The sequence below is a fragment of the Coregonus clupeaformis genome, chromosome 6, assembly GCF_020615455.1.
Source record: "Coregonus clupeaformis isolate EN_2021a chromosome 6, ASM2061545v1, whole genome shotgun sequence".
Classification (NCBI taxonomy): Eukaryota; Metazoa; Chordata; class Actinopteri; order Salmoniformes; family Salmonidae; genus Coregonus; species Coregonus clupeaformis.
In genome coordinates, this window is record NC_059197.1 from 3,573,505 (window position 1) to 3,591,259 (window position 17,755).

Consider the following 17,755-nt stretch of genomic DNA (forward strand, 5'->3'; position numbering starts at 1 on the left):
TCACAATGCTGTGCCTTGTGTATTCCTCTCTGAGAGCAGAGAGAAAGCCACAGTAAATTGTCTTTACTGTGAAATATCTGCTCCTCTGACCATAATTAAAGCCTAATTCATAGAGGGAACCACAGTAAAACTGTTACGCAGCCAAGATAAGGAACTCAATAACTATTTGTATTGCTTTCAAACAGTGGTAGCCAACTTTGAGTCACTGCATTTGCTTTAGAACTGCAATGTTTCTTGCTGAATCACCTTCTCAAGTGAATGTTATTTCTCAGTGTGCAATGAAGTTGGTTGAGGCTACAGTAGGCCACCTTCCATGGGTTCAATGGATGAATGTGCATCTCACAAGTACTACAGACAGCTGCTATGACAATTTAATGTTGATTATTAGAAAATATTTATTAATGAGACATTTGTGGCCAACAGAAGATGCCAATTATATTCTCCAATGTTCCAGAATGTCTACCACCTAACTAGAACCATTATATTTCTAATGTCTACAAATAAATCACATGCTCCAACACATCAAGAATGTGGCAATGTAACCAGGGCTAAAAGGGGTCATAGGTGCCAAGGTTGTTAATACTCTTTAACAGAAATGTGACAGATGATGGCCTCATTTTCTCAGGATTCAAGTCTTACTTACATTACGGAAGTGGTATTACCTCCTTTGCCCCGCAAAGTCTAGTTAACCCGTCTGGACTATCCTTTGTCTGCTCATACGTGACGGTGCGACGGCTGCCATCTGGCGCTATTCTGCATATTATTTTCCTCATTTAGTAGACTAAACCCTTTCTCCCATTTTTCATCTCTCCTGGTCAACTCTACACGTCGTTATTCATGTGTTCGTGAGTAGACACGACTTTTTTACAGCCTCCCTAAATCTGACATTCTACTCCCTGTATAAAATAGCTATGTCTAAAGGTACCAGTACAGCTGATGACGTCAGTGTCCCGGCTAGAACGATGCTCGTGAGAAAAAAAACAGACTTCGCTAACGGGCTGACTGAACGGTGCCCATTCTTGTCATCAGAAGTTAGGGCCACTGCAAAAATGTGCTTTTCTCCATAAGACTCGATTAAAGTCCGGTGGCATTATCGGACAATGCTACGAAGATCGATTCTATTCAACGGAACGGTTGATTAAAAACGTGGATTCGGGAGCTGAGACTGCCGAGTAAGTTTCTTAAGCTAGTTAGCTAGCTAGCATCTGTTTGTGGTATCCAAGGACTGGCAAGATGTGAATCATGACCATTTCCCCTTTGTGCAGTATAAGTTCCACAGCTAAATCTACTTCAGTGTTTTCTATCAACGTTACAGAAGTTGTGACTAGCTAACGTTAGTCATTTAAAACAATCACATAAAACTTGGGAATCACTAGCTAGCTAGCTACAGTAGCTAAAGTTAGCTTGCCGAACATTTTTGCATGCAACAGCCAAAACAGGCAATTGTAAATGGTCAACCTCTTTCTGGTCTAAATTAGCTAGGTTGCTACAGTTACAATTATGCGTAATATTATTAGGTGAACTTAAAAGTAAGATGGCAAACTAGCATAACTTAATGTGTTTTACTAACCTTAGCTAGCAAAAAAATTAAATGTTGGCTTGATTGTTGCTGGTTAGTTACAAGTTAGGCTTTTCTAATCCCACCACATAGCCGTTGTCATAGTAACGAAAAATGCATGTTTTCACCGCGAGATGGCACTGCTAGGCTAGGGACTCAGTGAGAAGGAACTGCCAGATGCGTCATAATAGCCCGGAAGTAAAGCCGCGCTGGGAGCCACATTTGAAATTGAATACATTGAGCAGGGTGGAAAAAGTCGCATTAATACACGATGTAAATGTATTTTCGGGAGGGCTGTGTTTACCATTCATGTAATACATTAAATATATACATCAGACGGTATTGGGGAGCTAGTTCATAGTTTTCACGGGTATATTATTTTCCCATTTCAATTTTATAGCAACCCTATGCTTGGCGTGATTTATAGGAAGAACAGACCATTCGATATGCCCTTAAATATTTTGATATGAAACCTGGAATTAAAATGTAAGAGGTACAGTGCTTCTATAGTGAAACAAATCTGCGGTTTGCTAGCGATATTGTTAGGCTACAGTGTATCGTTTTTTCTTCTTCAGAGGGCACTGGTGAGCAACAACATAATTTCACTTCAGAAACATCCACGAGTTCTTCAAGTCAATAATCTGAATGATGATGGTGAAGGGTGATTTAATTCACATTATAAACTGGGTGGTTCGAGCACTGAATGCTAATTGGCTGACAGCTGTGGTATATCAGACCGTATACCACGGGTGTGACAAAGTATTTATTTTTACTGCTCTAATTACGTTGGTAACCAGTTTATAATAGCAATAAGGCACCTCGGGGGTTTGTGGTAAATGGCCAATATACCACGGCTAAGGGCTGTATCCAGGCACTCCGCGTTGCGTCATGAATAAGAACAGCCATTAGCCGTGGTATATTGGCCATATACAGTGAGGGGAAAAAAGTATTTGATCCCCTGCTGATTTTGTACGTTTGCCCACTGACAAAGACATGATCAGTCTATAATTTTAATGGTAGGTTTATTTGAACAGTGAGAGACAGAATAACAACAACAAAATCCAGAAAAACGCATGTCAAAAATGTTATAAATTGATTTGCATTTTAATGAGGGAAATAAGTATTTGACCCCCTCTCAATCAGAAAGATTTCTGGCTCCCAGGTGTCTTTTATACAGGTAACGAGCTGAGATTAGGAGCACACTCTTAAAGGGAGTGCTCCTAATCTCAGTTTGTTACCTGTATAAAAGACACCTGTCCACAGAAGCAATCAATCAGATTCCAAACTCTCCACCATGGCCAAGACAAAAGAGCTCTCCAAGGATGTCAGGGACAAGCTTGTAGACCTACACAAGGCTGGAATGGGCTACAAGACCATCGCATAGCAGCTTGGTGAGAAGGTGACAACAGTTGGTGCAATTATTCGTAAATGGAAGAAACACAAAATAACTGTCAATCTCCCTCGGCCTGGGGCTCCATGCAAGATCTCACCTCGTGGAGTTGCAATTATCATGAGAACGGTGAGGAAACAGCCCACAACTACCCGGGAAGATCTTGTCAATGATCTCAAGGCAGCTGGGACCATAGTCACCAAGAAAACAATTGGTAACACACTACGCCGTGAAGGACTGAAATCCTGCAGCGTCCGCAAGGTCCCCCTGCTCAAGAAAGCACATATACAGGCCAGTCTGAAGTTTGCCAATGAACATCTGAATGATTCAGAGGAGAACTGGGTGAAAGTGTTGTGGTCAGATGAGACCAAAATCGAGCTCTTTGGCATCAACTCAACTCGCCGTGTTTGGAGGAGGAGGAATGCTGCCTATGACCCCAAGAACACCATCCCCACCGTCAAACATGGAGGTGGAAACATTATGCTTTGGGGGTCTTTTCTGCTAAGGGGACAGGACCACTTCACCGCATCAAAGGGACGATGGACGGGGCCATGTACCGTCAAATCTTGGGTGAGAACCTCCTTCCCTCAGCCAGGGCATTGAAAATGGGTCGTGGATGGGTATTCCAGCATGACAATGACCCAAAACACACGGCCAAGGCAACAAAGGAGTGGCTCAAGAAGAAGCACATTAAGGTCCTTAAGGTCCTGGAGTGGCCTAGCCAGTCTCCAGACCTTAATCCCATTGAAAATCTGTGGAGGGAGCTGAAGGTTCGAGTTGCCAAACGTCAGGCTCAACTTTAATGACTTGGAGAAGATCTGCAAAGAGGAGTGGGACAAAATCCCTCCTGAGATGTGTGCAAACCTGGTGGCCAACTACAAGAAACATCTGACCTCTGTGATTGCCAACAAGGGTTTTGCCACCAAGTACTAAGTCATGTTTTGTAGAGGGGTCAAATACTTATTTCCCTCATTAAAATGCAAATCAATTTATAACATTTTTGACATGCGTTTTTCTGGATTTTTTTGTTGTTATTCTGTCTCTCACTGTTCAAATAAACCTACCATTAAAATTATAGACTGATCATGTCTTTGTCAGTGGGCAAACGTACAAAATCATCAGGGGATCTAATACTTGTTTCCCTCACTGTACCACACCTCCTCATGCTTTATTGCTTAAATATACAACAGGGTTTGGCAACTAGGCTTGGCCTCCAGCCAATTTGTTCCTGAGCTTGTCAGCGGCCAGAATATAATTAGCCTATTAGCAAATAGGTTACTAGCTGCCCAATTCATAGCCCTACACTACACATTTAACATGGTTATTAGGCTAATCAATTCAATGACAATAGCATAATCATTTCGATCTGATTAGTAGTAAAATCACCAATGTATATTAATAGTATGGATGTTAACCATTAATCGGTTAGCTGCTGAAAATACATTTGACCGGTCATGCTTATCGGTCTATAGGCTAATTTGCATAATTCTGTGGAATTAAATTGGCGCATGTATATTTTCGTTAGTTGTCATGCATCTTTTTTGTTATTTTATAAAGACTTCTTCATTAACCAGCATTTCTCTGCTGTTCTATTTGTAATATTTTTGGTTTTATCACTAATAGAATAACTAATAACTGGACAGGAGAGAAGAGCTCCGTTGGGAAACTTTACTAATCCAAAGTATGGTAGTACAACATAGGGGCATGTTCGAGGCAGCACGTTTTGTCAACGTATCAAAATTAAGAGGTAACAGGATTAACCAATCATCTAAGTGATAATCGTATCTAGGCAGATTACCATGTTAATAGACCAATCTATTACTTGTTCCCCTTACATTTTTACACCGTAACATCTCACATATACATTTTTAGCATAACCACAATTGTAAACTAAGCCCCATTCATTTGAACAGAGATCAATAAATGTCAGCAGGTTACATTTTGATTTTTTCAGTCTTTGAACTCTGTCTCTTAACTGAACAGTCTTGTTTTTGTTACTTACAGGTCAAGTATTTTAGGAACATTACAGATCCTTTCAGGATACCTACGCTCCGCAGGCTGTTTTGTGGCACTCCTTGAGCTTGCTGGAGTTGGTAAGTTTCCAGTGTTGGCTAGGCAACTTGACTTGGGCTTAGGTTGCTGTCTGGGAACGTTGGTGATCTGTCAGGACTGGAGCTGTCTGTGGGATATCGGGGGATGTCCTCTGGGGTTGACAGCTCTCTGTCCTCAGGTAAGTAGTCCCATTTGGCACCTCTCCATGGCAACATGTGAACAGTGTGTTTTCTCTGTCTGTCCTGAATGAGGTAAGTCACAGGTCCCAGTCTCTGGATTACTGTCGCCTGAACTGTCTTCCTCCTGGAAAACTTGAAGGTTTAGTTCACCATGGTCATTGTGTTTCTTTTGTTTGGCTTGTTTTTCTTCCACTGCTTTAGCTAAGTCAGGTCGGAGTAGGTTGAACCGTGTTCGGATCTGGCACTTCAGGAAGAGCTCGGCAGGGGTTCAACCTGTGACTGTGTGGGGGGTACTGCGGTACAGGAGCTGAAAGTTGGCTAAGCGATGCTTGAGAGAGACAGTAGATTGTCTGTTGTCCTCCAAGACGTTTTTCATCAGTGCTCGCTTGAATATCTGGACTGACCTTTCTGCTGCACCATTTGAGGTAGGATGGTAGGCAGGACCAAGGGTCTGCTTGATTCCGTTATTTTTTTGGAATTGTTTGAAATCAGAAGAGACCAGCTGGGGTCCATTATCAGAGACAATTTCTTCGCACAATCTATAGGCTGCGAACAGGCTACGTAGCTTTTCGATGAGGTTCGTTGATGTCATTGAAGACTAGAAAAACTTCCAACCACTTTGAATGGCTGTCGATGATCACTAAAAAGTACTGCTTTTTATTTTCAGCAAAGTCTATGTGAATTCTCTGCCACACCCTCTCGGGCCATCTCCAAACATGGTGCGGCAGCTGGCATCTTCTGTACTGCTTGGCAGATTTGTCAACTCTGCACTTTCTTCTCTATGTCACTGTCCAACCCTGGCCGCCAGATGTAGCTATGGGCTAAGGCCTTCATCCAACAGATGCCAGGATGTTTGTGGTGAAAGTCCTCCAACAGTCTCTGTCTGTGTGCTGGGGGTAGATCACTCGCAAACCCCCAGAGTACACAGCCTTGATCTTCAGACAAATCGTGTCTTCACATGAAGTATGGTTTCAGTGCTTCATTCAGCTTGGCCACCCATTTACAGTGTAACTCCACACTTTGCTGAGTAGCGGATCTTTTCTTGTACTTTGCTCAATGTCTTTTGCACACACTGGCAGCTCATCCACTTGTGAGAAGTAAAACATGCTTCCCTCCTCAGCTGTGATGTCTTTCTCTTCTCTTGGTAGTCTTGACAACACCGTCTGCAAGCTGCCAACAACCTCCTGTGGTACGGGCTATGTGTCCATCGTTAGAACAGACATGGCATTTCTCTTATTTTTTTTCTGCAATCACGAGCAGAATGTTTTCCTCCGCACCTGTAGCATGGTTGCTGACCAACATTATCTTGCCTTGTCATTTTTTAAATACTGTTTCTCTCCATTGTCATTGCTGCACAGTGCATTGTCCTTTTCCTCTCCTGGGAAATGTTTTAGCATTTTTATTCACTGCATTTACTGATTTGAGCCTCTTGCTTTCCCTGAAAACTCCCTGGTGTTCTTGGAAGCTAACTCCATTGATAATGCCATCTCACATGACTTTCTGAATGTTAGATTCTTCTCTGCTAGCATCTTGTGCTGCATAGCTTCAGAGCACAGTCCACTTCCAAACTGATTTCTCAGTGCCGCAGCAAAGCCACAGCATAATCTGGTTAAATTTTTTAGAACGAAACCGCTCCGCAATCACCAGCGGTTTTGGTTTGTAGTGAGCTAGCAACACTAGTTTCAGTTCGTCATACTGCAACATACTTGGTGTATCAGGTGTGATCATACTCTTTAATATTTCACACATTTCCGCACCGATCACAGAAAGAAACACACAGACCTTCTTGTTGTCTTTAATGTAATTTGCTAACATTTATTGCTCCAAACGCTCAACATAATTTTCTAAATCCTCCCGCTATTCTCTGTACTCGTCCTACTTGCATAGTAGCCATTTTTCCATCGCTACTGTTATCTCGGCTAATATCCTCAGCAGTAGCTAGCTCACGTGCCTCGGTCCGTGAAATATCAGTTTCTTCTGTATTTTCTTCCTGCCAGGTGCACGGCTGCTCCATTTACAATCCACACGTTTGTTCTTTTGAATCCACCGTCGCCATTTTTGTAGTCTTTTTGGTTTTATCACCTATAGAATAACTAATAATAACTGGACAGGAGTGAGGAACTCCGTTGGGAAATGTACTAATCCAAAACATGGTAGTACAACACAGAAATGTTCGAGGCAGTACGTTCTATCAACGTATCAAAATTAAGAGGTTACAGGATTAACCAATCAGGTAAGTGATAATCGTATCTAGGCAGATTACCATGTTAATAGACCAATCTATTACACTATTGGTTTTCATATCAACTTTCTTTCATGGTCCAGAAGCCAAAGGCACATTCCGAATCATATTAGCAACCCATCATAGTTGTTGCTATTACATTCCCCCTCTTTCTAAATTTCTAATGGAGATTTTAATCTCTGTCACAACTGCTCGCAATAGTATCAGAGGAAGAGGCAAAGCGAGAGGTTTCACTCTTGCCAAAATCAGTCCAAAATAAGACCAATATGTTTCTATGGGTTTATTTTGGGCCTAAGCTTGTCGCCTGCCTTCCCACCTTGGGCCGACTCCCATTGTTAGTGCGGAAACATAAGCATCTCGTCATTATATACAGATCTCTAATAGCATTTTCTGTTGGTCATGTCATTTGACTGTTTAGATTTTTTTTACTGTTTGTTGACGGGTTAATGAGGGTTAGTTAGTCGGCAGCAAAATTGACCGAAATGTGCATCCCTAATTAATAGGCCTACCTACTCTATTAAAATATATTCATCTTACCGTATTTCTCCAATGCCAAACCAGTGTGTCTTGTTTGCAACAAAACTTGCCTTTTACAAATAATTCAATCTGAGAATCATGGTACCTTTCAAAAGTAGATTTTTCACCCCAGACATGAGGCCCGAGTCCGACGCAGAAAGGAGGTAGGCCTATTTAAATAGTGCATGGTGACCGTAATGGAGGAAATGGCTATACCGACAAATACACTGTATATGGATAACATAATTGCGTCTGTCAAACAGGTATAAGCCTACCTCTTATTTCTTAGTGCTTCAACAAAGTCCTCTGTTAGTAAATTAGCCTACTTAACTTTTAGCACCGGCGCTGTCCATATTGATTTTAGAAATAGTGATCCACGCGGGAGTGGTGGTTGCATTTCAGCTCATCTTTTTTCAAATGTATTCAATTATATTCCATTCTCTTGTTTTTATCATGGACATATTCCCACTAATATTGTAATGCTTTCACGTGTGTTATGCACTTTTTTATCAAACTGTTGGCGCTTGCTTCTATTTATGCCAAATCATTTGACTGCTGTAGGTGGAGATTCTTGTTTTAGAATGTTATTCTTTTGCAATTTTCTGTAGTGACTAGAGAAGACCATATACCCATCACATTATGTTAATGAGGTCCCCGTGTGTGTGTAACTTAAATGTGTATTTGGGTCTGGATTGGGAATGTGTGAAACGTATAAATGAGAGAATGAAGCCAATCAATCTTATCGTATAAGTTCTTTCAGTTTATAAGCTATCGCTCGTCATGCCATGAGGGAGAAAATAACACCAGCAGTAAATGTTGATTCATTGATTGAATGAAACTATATCAATGTATTTGAGTCATGACTCATTGAATCATGTCTTGTAAGAATGGCGCCTAAGGAGATGGCTGCCGTTTTACGGGCTCCTAACCAATTGTGCTATTTTGTGTGTTTTTTCACGTTGTTTGTAACTTATTTTCTACATAATGTTTCTGCCACCATCTCTTATGACCGAAAAGAGCTTCTGGTATCAGAACAGCGATTACTCACCTCGAACTGGATGAAGATTTTTTCTTTAACGAGTCAAAGGATTTACTGCGGATACCGGACCAGGTCCAAATACCCTTCATTTGCATGAAGAAGAGACACCGGTACAGGGGATGCAGGTCTGGGTGCCTTGTGAGAATTCGTTGGCGAGTGGGTAACCCGCCTCTACCATCCGTCCTATTGGCCAACGTGCAATCATTGGAGAATAAACTGGATGAGCTCCGTTTGAGACTAACCTACCAACGGGACATTAAAAACTGTAACATCTTATGTTTCAACGAGTCGTGGCTGAACGACTACATTGATAATATACAGTTGGCTGGGTTTTCCGTGCATCGGCAAGACAGAACTGCTACCTCCGGTAAGACAAGGGGTGGTGGTCTGTGTCTATTTGTCAATGACAGCTGGTGGGTGTAATCTAATATTAAGGAAGTCTCAAGGTTTTGCTCGCCTGAGGTAGAGTATCTCATGATAAGCTGTAGGCTACACTATTTACCAAGAGCAAAATATTTTTCGTAGCTGTCTGTTTACCACCACAAACCAATGCTGGCACTAAGACCACACTTAATGAGCTGTATAAGGCAATAAGCAAACAAGAAAATGCTCACCCAGAGGCGGCGCTCCATTTTCTACCAGCATGTCACGTGCAACCAGAGGAAAAAAAACTCTAGACCATCTTTACTCCACACACAGAGACGCGTACAAAGCTCTCCCTCGCCCTCTATTTGGCAAATCTGACATAATTCTATCCTCCTGATTCCTGCTTACAAGGGAAAACTAAAGCAGGAAGTACCAGTGACTTTCTCAATACGGAAGTGGTGAGATGACGCAGATGCTAAGCTACAGAACTCTTTTGCTAGCACAGACTGGAATATGTCGGACTACCAGGATGTGTACTCAGAGCATGCGCTGACCAATTGGCAAGTGTCTTCACTGACATTTTCAACCTGTCCCTGACTGAGTCTGTAATACATATATGTTTCAAGCAGACCACCATAGTCCCTGTTCCCAAGAACACCAAGGTAACCTGTCTAAATGACTACCGACCGATAGCACTCACGTCTGTAGCCCTGAAGTGCTTTGAAAGGCTGGTCATGGCTCACATCAATACCATCATCCCAGAAACCCTAGACCTTCTCCAATTCGCATACCGCCCCAACACCTAAGTGAGAATGCTGTTCATTGACTACAGCTCAGCGTTCAACACCCTCAAAGCTCATCACTAAGCTAAGGACCCTGGGACTAAACACCTCCCTCTGCAGCTGGATCCTGGACTTCCTGACGGGCCTCCACAGGCGGTAAGGGTAGGCAACAAGACATCTGCCACACTGATCCTCAACACAGGGGCCACTCGGGTGCGTGCTAAGTCCCCTCCTGTACTCCCTGTTCACCCACGACTGCATGGCCAAGCACGACTCCAACAGCATCATTAAGTTTGCTGACGACACAACAGTGGTAGGCCTGATCACCTACAATGATCAGACCGCCTATAGGGAGAAGGTCAGAGACCTGGATGTGTGGTGCCAGGACAACAACCTCTCCCTCAATGTGATAAAGACAAAGGAGATGATCGTGGACTACAGGAAAAGGAGGGCCGAGCACGCCCCCATTCTCATCGACGGGGCTGTAGTGGAGCAGTTTGAGAGCTTCAAGTTCCTTAAACTATCATGGTCCAAACACACCAAGACAGTCGTGAAGAGGGAATGACAACGCCTATTCCCCCTCAGGAGACTGAAAAGATTTGGCATGGGTCCTCAGATCCTCAAAAAGTTCTACAGCTACACCATCGAGAGCATCCTGCCTGGTTGCATCACCGCCTGGTATGGCAACTGCTCGGCCTCCGACCTCAAGGCGCTACAGAGGGTAGTTCATACGGTCCAGTAAATCACTGGGGCCAAGCTTTCTGCCTTCCAGGACCTCTATACCAGGCGGTGTCAGAGGAAGGCCCTAAACATTGCCAAAGACTCCAGCCACCCTAGTCATAGACTGTTCTCTCTGCTACTGCACGGCAAGTGGTACCGGGTCCAAAAGGCTTCTTAACAGCTTCTACCCCCAAGCCATAAGACTGCTGAACCGCTAATCAAATGGCTACCCGGACTATTTGTATTGCCCCACATTTGATTACAAGCATGAGGGGTAGCTGGCTGCTAGATCATTTACTACTGAACAGATTATGGTACAGAGGTATAGTTTTAGTGTGTGCTATAACAATAATGGCTTATTGATTTGTTTTTCCATGATGTGTTTTTGGAAATGCCTTATTATAATTGTCTGCCACTCACTTCTTTTCTAGATCTGATTACAGTAAGATGACATCATCAAGCAGTAAGTATTATACCATTTGTATCACTGATGATGGTTTCTTTTGCACATGCATGTTGTTGGTGTCTCTTCTGATATGGACAATATTCTGTTCAAACTGACTGTCTTATTCTGTAATGTCAGTGGAAGGGTTTTTCTTCAGTTTCATTGTGATTCTTATGTCTTCTTGGTTCATACCTCCCTAACTCTGATCCTCTGTGGCTGTGTTGTCAGATGAGCTTCTGGCCAGTCGGGTCCAGGAGCCCCTGATGATGAGCATGCACCTGCTGGCCAACCCTGGGGACTCGCTCCTGCTGCAGCACACCCTGGACCGCCTCCTCCGCTGGGTGTGCCCCAGCCTGCGCCTCTTCCACGTCTCTGAGCGGGCCTGCCCCCTCCGCGACTACGCCCGCTCCCGCCTGTGCCCCGTGGCCGGGTACCCCTCCCTGGCTGTGACCGTCTTCCTCCATGAGGCCTACGGCGAGGAGCGCATCCTCCGGGTGCTGGACTTCCTGCAGCGCCCACCCTGGCAGTACCACCACACGGAGAGCTGCGGCGGGAGGACCGGGGGCGTCCACATCACCTCCTCCACCTCCCCGGCGAACGCCCTGCTCCGTCCCTACCTCCTGCCCAGCCGAGACTTCTACAGCCTGGGCACGGGGATGCCCGTGTGGGGGGTGCGCCCGGTGCACTGCGGCGGGGAGATGCTGCGGGTGACGCTCTACAGCGGCTACGATAACTTTGACGACGCGGTGCGGCTCTACGAGACGGTGCTGCAGAGGCAGGCGGAGGAGCAGAAGCCGGGGTTCTGTTGGTTCACGCTCTACACGGAGCCGGGGCTGTGTCTACAGCTGGCTCTCAAACAGCTCTCCCCAGGGGTCAGGGTGGAGGCCTGCAACTCAGCCGTGCTGCAGTTCAGGGTGGAGGAGATGGGTCAGCTCGTGCCACTGCTGCCGAATCCGTGCACGCCCATCAGTGCCACGCGCTGGCAGACCGAAGACCTGGACGGGAACAAGATACTCTTCCAGGTATTTTAATTGACATGACACTATTTCCTATATTGCACTAGGGTACTTTTATTCAGACTCCTATGTGGCTCTGTGGTCAGAGGTAGTGCAAGTAATATATATAGAGGAAATGAGCTACCGTGTATTTTATGATTTACCTTTTGTCTTACCTTCGCCACACTGTGTCTTCTCGCTCCATTCTGTCCCTACATTTAAACGATGAGACGTGCCAAGCCCAGTTGTTTCTTGAGATGGAAATATGTTTGGGTTTAGAGTTGTGGTAAATGTTTAGCTGCTATGTGAAACCTCTGTGGTTTCTGCCCCCTGAGGAGCTATTGGAAGCAATCCTCTATGGCTGTGAAAACACCAGAGGCGGCTGGTGGGAGGAGCTGAGGACGGGCTCATTGTAATGGCTGGAATGGAATCAATGGAATGGTACCAAACGCATCAAACACATGGAAACAATGTGTTTGACTCCGTTCCATGGATTCCATTCCAGCCATTACAACGAGCCCGTCCTCCTATAGCTCCTCCCACCCAACTCCTCTGGAAAACACGTAGCTCTGGATGAAGTTACTCTATGATTATCTTTTGGCTACAGTGAGACTGCTGTTCTGCATTCAGGCTGATTGTCTTGTAAAACATCAGGTTCAAGAGTGGGCCAGTAGTAGAAGAATGTAAATACAGTGTGCGTGTGCAGCACAGAGATACAGTGAGCTCCAGCACTTTGGATTTGAAATGATACAATGACCACGAGGTTAAAGTGCAAACTGTCAGCTTTAATTTGAGGGTATTTTCATCCATATCGGGTGAACCGTTTAGAAATTACAGCACTTTTTGTACATGGTGCCCACATTAGGAGACCAAACGTATTGGGACAAATTCACTGATGTGTATTAAAGTAGTCAAAAGTGTAGTATTTGGTCCCATATTCATACATCAAGCTTGTGACTACAAAACGTGTCACTGTCCCAATACATTTGGAGCTCACGGCATATCACTGCACTGCATTCCCCTACTCAGATATAAATGCCCAGAAAGATGGCCTCCAGGCATCCTCGGGTTTTCTACAGTATCAAACACTCTCATTTACCTTTCCTTCACGAGATGTTGGCCAGTAAATGGAAAACACTCCAAGCCAAAGCTGTGTTCAGGAAGGCAAAGCATCAAATGGTTAACATTGAAACATACTTTCCCCATTGCAACACTGTATAAATACATAGTAACTTTGAGAGGCATTAATCGTCCGAATGGGCTGGATACAAGCTAAGATTTTGGTTGTCAATCTTAAAGCTGCAATATGTAATTTTATGGCCGACCCGACCAAATTCACATAGAAATAGGAGTTATAGATCTGTCATTCCCATTGAAAGCAAATCTAAGAAGCAGTTCTATGTGCTTCCCGTGCTTAAGTTTAGTTTTTGTGTCTCTTACTTTTGTTTTTGTTCACCAGCTGAAAATACAATATTTTGGTTATGGAAATTATATTTCACAGCAGTATAGATGGTACAATGAATCTCTACACTATACTTGCTTGTTTTGTCACAGAAACTGAAATTAGGCGAACTATTACAATTTTTGCAACCAGGAAATGGCGGAATGATTTCTGCACAGTGCATCTTTAATTGGAACTTAGGTTTGTTGTTTTTCCTGTCTCTGTGGGCTCCATGATTGTTGAACCCTCCATTCCTTTCACCTCAATTCTTCCAGAGAAAGTTAAGACTGTCAGTCTCTGTCCCCCAGGTGAAAGCCCCAGAGCAGCCTCAGCGACCCCTGACCTGTGCCTTCCCTCTGACATGCCCCAGCGTCTCGCCCAGAGGCCTACTGAGGAGCGTCGTGTCCGCCCCGCCCCCAGCAGCCCACGCCCTGCAGCCCTGCGGCCAGATGACCCCAGTGACCCGGCCGGGGAACAGGCCGCGCACCGACCCAGGCCTGGATAGGCCTGTCTTACCCGGGGGTCTGCGGTGTGGGGGAGGGGGGGAGAGCATGGGCTCAGACAGCTGCTACAGCACCCCTCCAGGCAGCTCCTGCTACTCGTCCCAGCGCAGCAGCCCCGCCACGCTATCCGTCAACCACCCCCACGACTCCTCCCCTCTCTCATGCTCCGCCTCCCCGGCGCGGCCCTCCCTGTCCATCTCCCACCTGCTGCTGGAGGAGGAGGAAGAGCCGGAGACCAATGTGGACACGGGCGTCCCCGTGACGACGACCCCGTGCTCGGACACAGACTTCACCATGGCGACCAGCTCGAGGGACACAGGCGTCTCGGTGAAACCGCGTTCCGAGAGACCAGCCGCTGTGGGGGCCTCTGCCCTGGAGAGCCTGGCGAGAGAGCTGAGTGCCTGTCTACCGGATGCTCACACACCTCCACCCCACCACAGGACTTGGGTTGTGAGCAGCCCTACCAAAGCTGCCAGCCCCGGGTGCAAGGTAGGGTCACAAGCCTGGGACAGCAGTGTTATCAGCTGGGCATCGCCGGGTCAGAGCTACTCCAGAGGGCCTGTGGGGCCACGGACTCCTGCTAAGCCAGCAGCAAAGGCTCTGTTGTCACCCACACACAATACAGACCCAATAGATGAGTTCTTCATCTGACTCCTTTCTGCAATGTGGCAGGCAGGCAGTTGTAGGACATTTTGTCACCATCTAACATAATGTAACTTGGTGTTCCCTCCCTCCAGAGAGAGAGACGGGGAAGCTCATTGAAACCACGGAGACACAAGGGACCTAACTTCCTGGTGCTAAGACTGTCATGCCAGTCTAGGTCTGCGTGCAAAATGTCACCCTATTCCCTATGTAGTGCTGGTGGGCTCTAGTCAGAAGTAGTGTGCAATATAGGGAATAGGGTGCCCTTTTGGACGCAAACTAGCTAGGCTAGGATAGGGTTGAAGCCTATAGTAAATGAAACTGTTACGCCCAGGGATTTCAGATACACAATTATTGTATTAACTAACTAAGCTACTATGCATTTTATTACCAGTGGAAGTAGAAATGGATACAAATATGTGCCACGAGTGGGTAGATAAATGTGTGTGTGTGGTTGGTAAGTTGTTGTGGTTGTCTGTGCACTGTGGAAGCTTATCTGTGTGGTATCAGAGTGATAGCGTATCTCTAGCTGACCTAAATCCTTACCCCAAGAAAGCACTGTCTATTGGGTCTGACTCCTGGGTCAGAGGTTAGTATTGGACAGTATCATTATCCTATTTTTCTAGGATTAACACAAATGGTATTTCAACAATGACTGTTGTATCTTCTAATACTATACTAAACCATAGGTTGTGTTGAGGAGACCTTGCCAAACCACTGTGTTGAAAGGACACTACACATTTTGATAAGACATAAATACTATGGGAGCTGATAATTCATATATTTTCAGGAAACCTTTTCGTAAAGCTGTTTGTTTCAAGGACTGTGGTTAGGCTACATATTTTTGTAATCTGTGTATTCAAAGATGGATTGAAGATGAGAATACAACGAAGGACTAGAGAGCTAAGAGATACTGCTTGTCTGAGATGATACTGTATAAATGTATGAAGTGTTGGCTGACATTACCATGGGGCCTTGTAAGGCTGTCTATAACCTAGCGCTAGACAATGTTTACCAAACTGATCGTCTAGAGGCCGGTTTCTTAGACAGATTAGCCTAAACCTGGACTAAAAAGCGCTTTCAATGGAGAATCTCCATTGAGTGCCTTTTAGTCCAGGACTAAGCGTAATCTGTGTCTGGGGAAACCATCCCTTAATAATTTAATGAGTTTATAAAGAGGTGAGTTGTGAAATAGGACGGTTGTTGTTTAATCATGATTTGTTTTTTATATTATGAACCTGCATTATGCATCACTAAATTATTTTTGACTATTCTGACTAATTTGGGAATATACTGTCATTTGTTTCAGATTGTTCTTAAGACATTATGATGATATGTTGGTGAATGTAACTCCAATACCTTTGTACTGATTCATTGGGTACCATCTATTGAGCCCTGTTTATACCTGGTGCTAACATCTGTACGGATCTCGTCCACATTCTGATTGTGCCCACATTTTTAGACAGGCGTAGACTATTAAAATAACTGATTGTGATCAGATCTTATATAGATCTTCCTGACCACCTCCGGAGGTAGTCGGGACAAATTGATTGGTTGGATAAAAGCTCAGTGGGCAGAGTTTGGTAATGAGGATGTTAGTGCTGGTCCGGGTGGGCGGAGTTTGCACTGGGTGAAAAGTGATTGCATTTGTTTTGAAACCGGCCTGTCCCACCAGTCATGATGAGCCGGGTGCCCCATTCAAAGCCGATGGTGAAGTTGGCTCAAAACAAAGTGATGTAAGCCTGTGTCAAGCACGTGGAGTAATGACTTAGGGCTGGATTCAATCTGTATCGCAGAAGTATTGCGGAATATCCGGAATATAGCTCAATTAAAATTAAAGGCGATATTCCCACGTTCGCGGAGACTGCATTCACGGTAAACGCTGCATATGTCGGCTCAATCGGAAATTACCTTGACATTTTAACACGGATCTTCCGCGATATGTATTTAATCCACCCCTTAGGAGTATTTATATGCAAAAGAGTTGTTCGCTCTTGATAAATCCCAATGCAACTTTATAATCTAGGCTACTGATATAGGAAATGACTAACTCACTGACCTTTAAAAAAATATATATATATTGTTATGGTGCCCTCTCCCTTACTAGCACAGAAGGTCACAGGTTATAATCTTGCCGATGCCCTTTCTCAAAAATATGTATATTTATTGGGGAACTAAACTAGGAATATTCTTGGTTTAGTATCAGCAACACTGACGGCTAAGTATACATTTGGATTAGGTCAGTTTCAGGAGACAAAATGTCTTATACAGTACTCTACATTTTATAAGTCTGCAATGAAATAATTTAACCACTGGAAGGCAGCAGTGTTCCAACTAAGTTATATCTGTATCTCGCACGCAGTTTTATAAAAATAAATCATTTTTACTATCTCAAAAAAGTTAATTACACATTCAGTTGGTTTTGTTGAATATCTGAAATGTACAAGTGTAATACCAAAGCATAAACATTCTTAAGAAATCTTTAAGAAGACAAAGCTTAAGCGTACAGTGCATTCAGTGTTCAGACCCCTTGACTTTCCACATATTATTCTAAAATGTATACAATTATTTTTTTCCCCTCATCAATCTACACACAATACCCCATAATGACAAAGCGAAAACAGGTTTTTAGAAATGTTTGCAAATGTGTTAAATAAAAGACAGAAATACCTTATTTACATAAGTATTCAGACCCTTCGCTATGACTCAATTGAGCTCAGGTGCATCCTGTTTCCATTGATCATCCTTGAGATATTTCTACAACTCGATTGGAGTCCACCTGAGGTAAATTCAATTGATTGGACATGATTTGGAAATGCACACACCTGTCTATATAAGGTCCCACAGTTGACATTGCATGTCAGAGCAAAAACCAAGCCATGAGG

General features: G+C 44.2%; 1 protein-coding gene across 2 annotated transcripts; it reads left to right on the forward strand.

Moving 5' to 3' along the window:
• Positions 1-73: 73 nt before the first annotated feature.
• LOC121567328 (protein FAM124B) lies at positions 74-17,440 on the forward strand. 2 transcript variants are annotated; one of them, XM_041877283.2, is made up of 5 exons: positions 74-1,172; positions 4,953-5,041; positions 11,276-11,307; positions 11,518-12,311; positions 14,034-17,440. In XM_041877283.2, exons 3-5 carry the CDS (start codon positions 11,292-11,294, stop codon positions 14,877-14,879), a joined length of 1,656 nt encoding a protein of 551 aa, XP_041733217.1. In that variant the 5' UTR covers positions 74-1,172; positions 4,953-5,041; positions 11,276-11,291; the 3' UTR covers positions 14,880-17,440. The 2 variants fall into 2 exon arrangements, with proteins under 2 accessions (XP_041733217.1, XP_041733218.1); XM_041877284.2 differs by lacking the exon at positions 4,953-5,041.
• Positions 17,441-17,755: the final 315 nt, after the last annotated feature.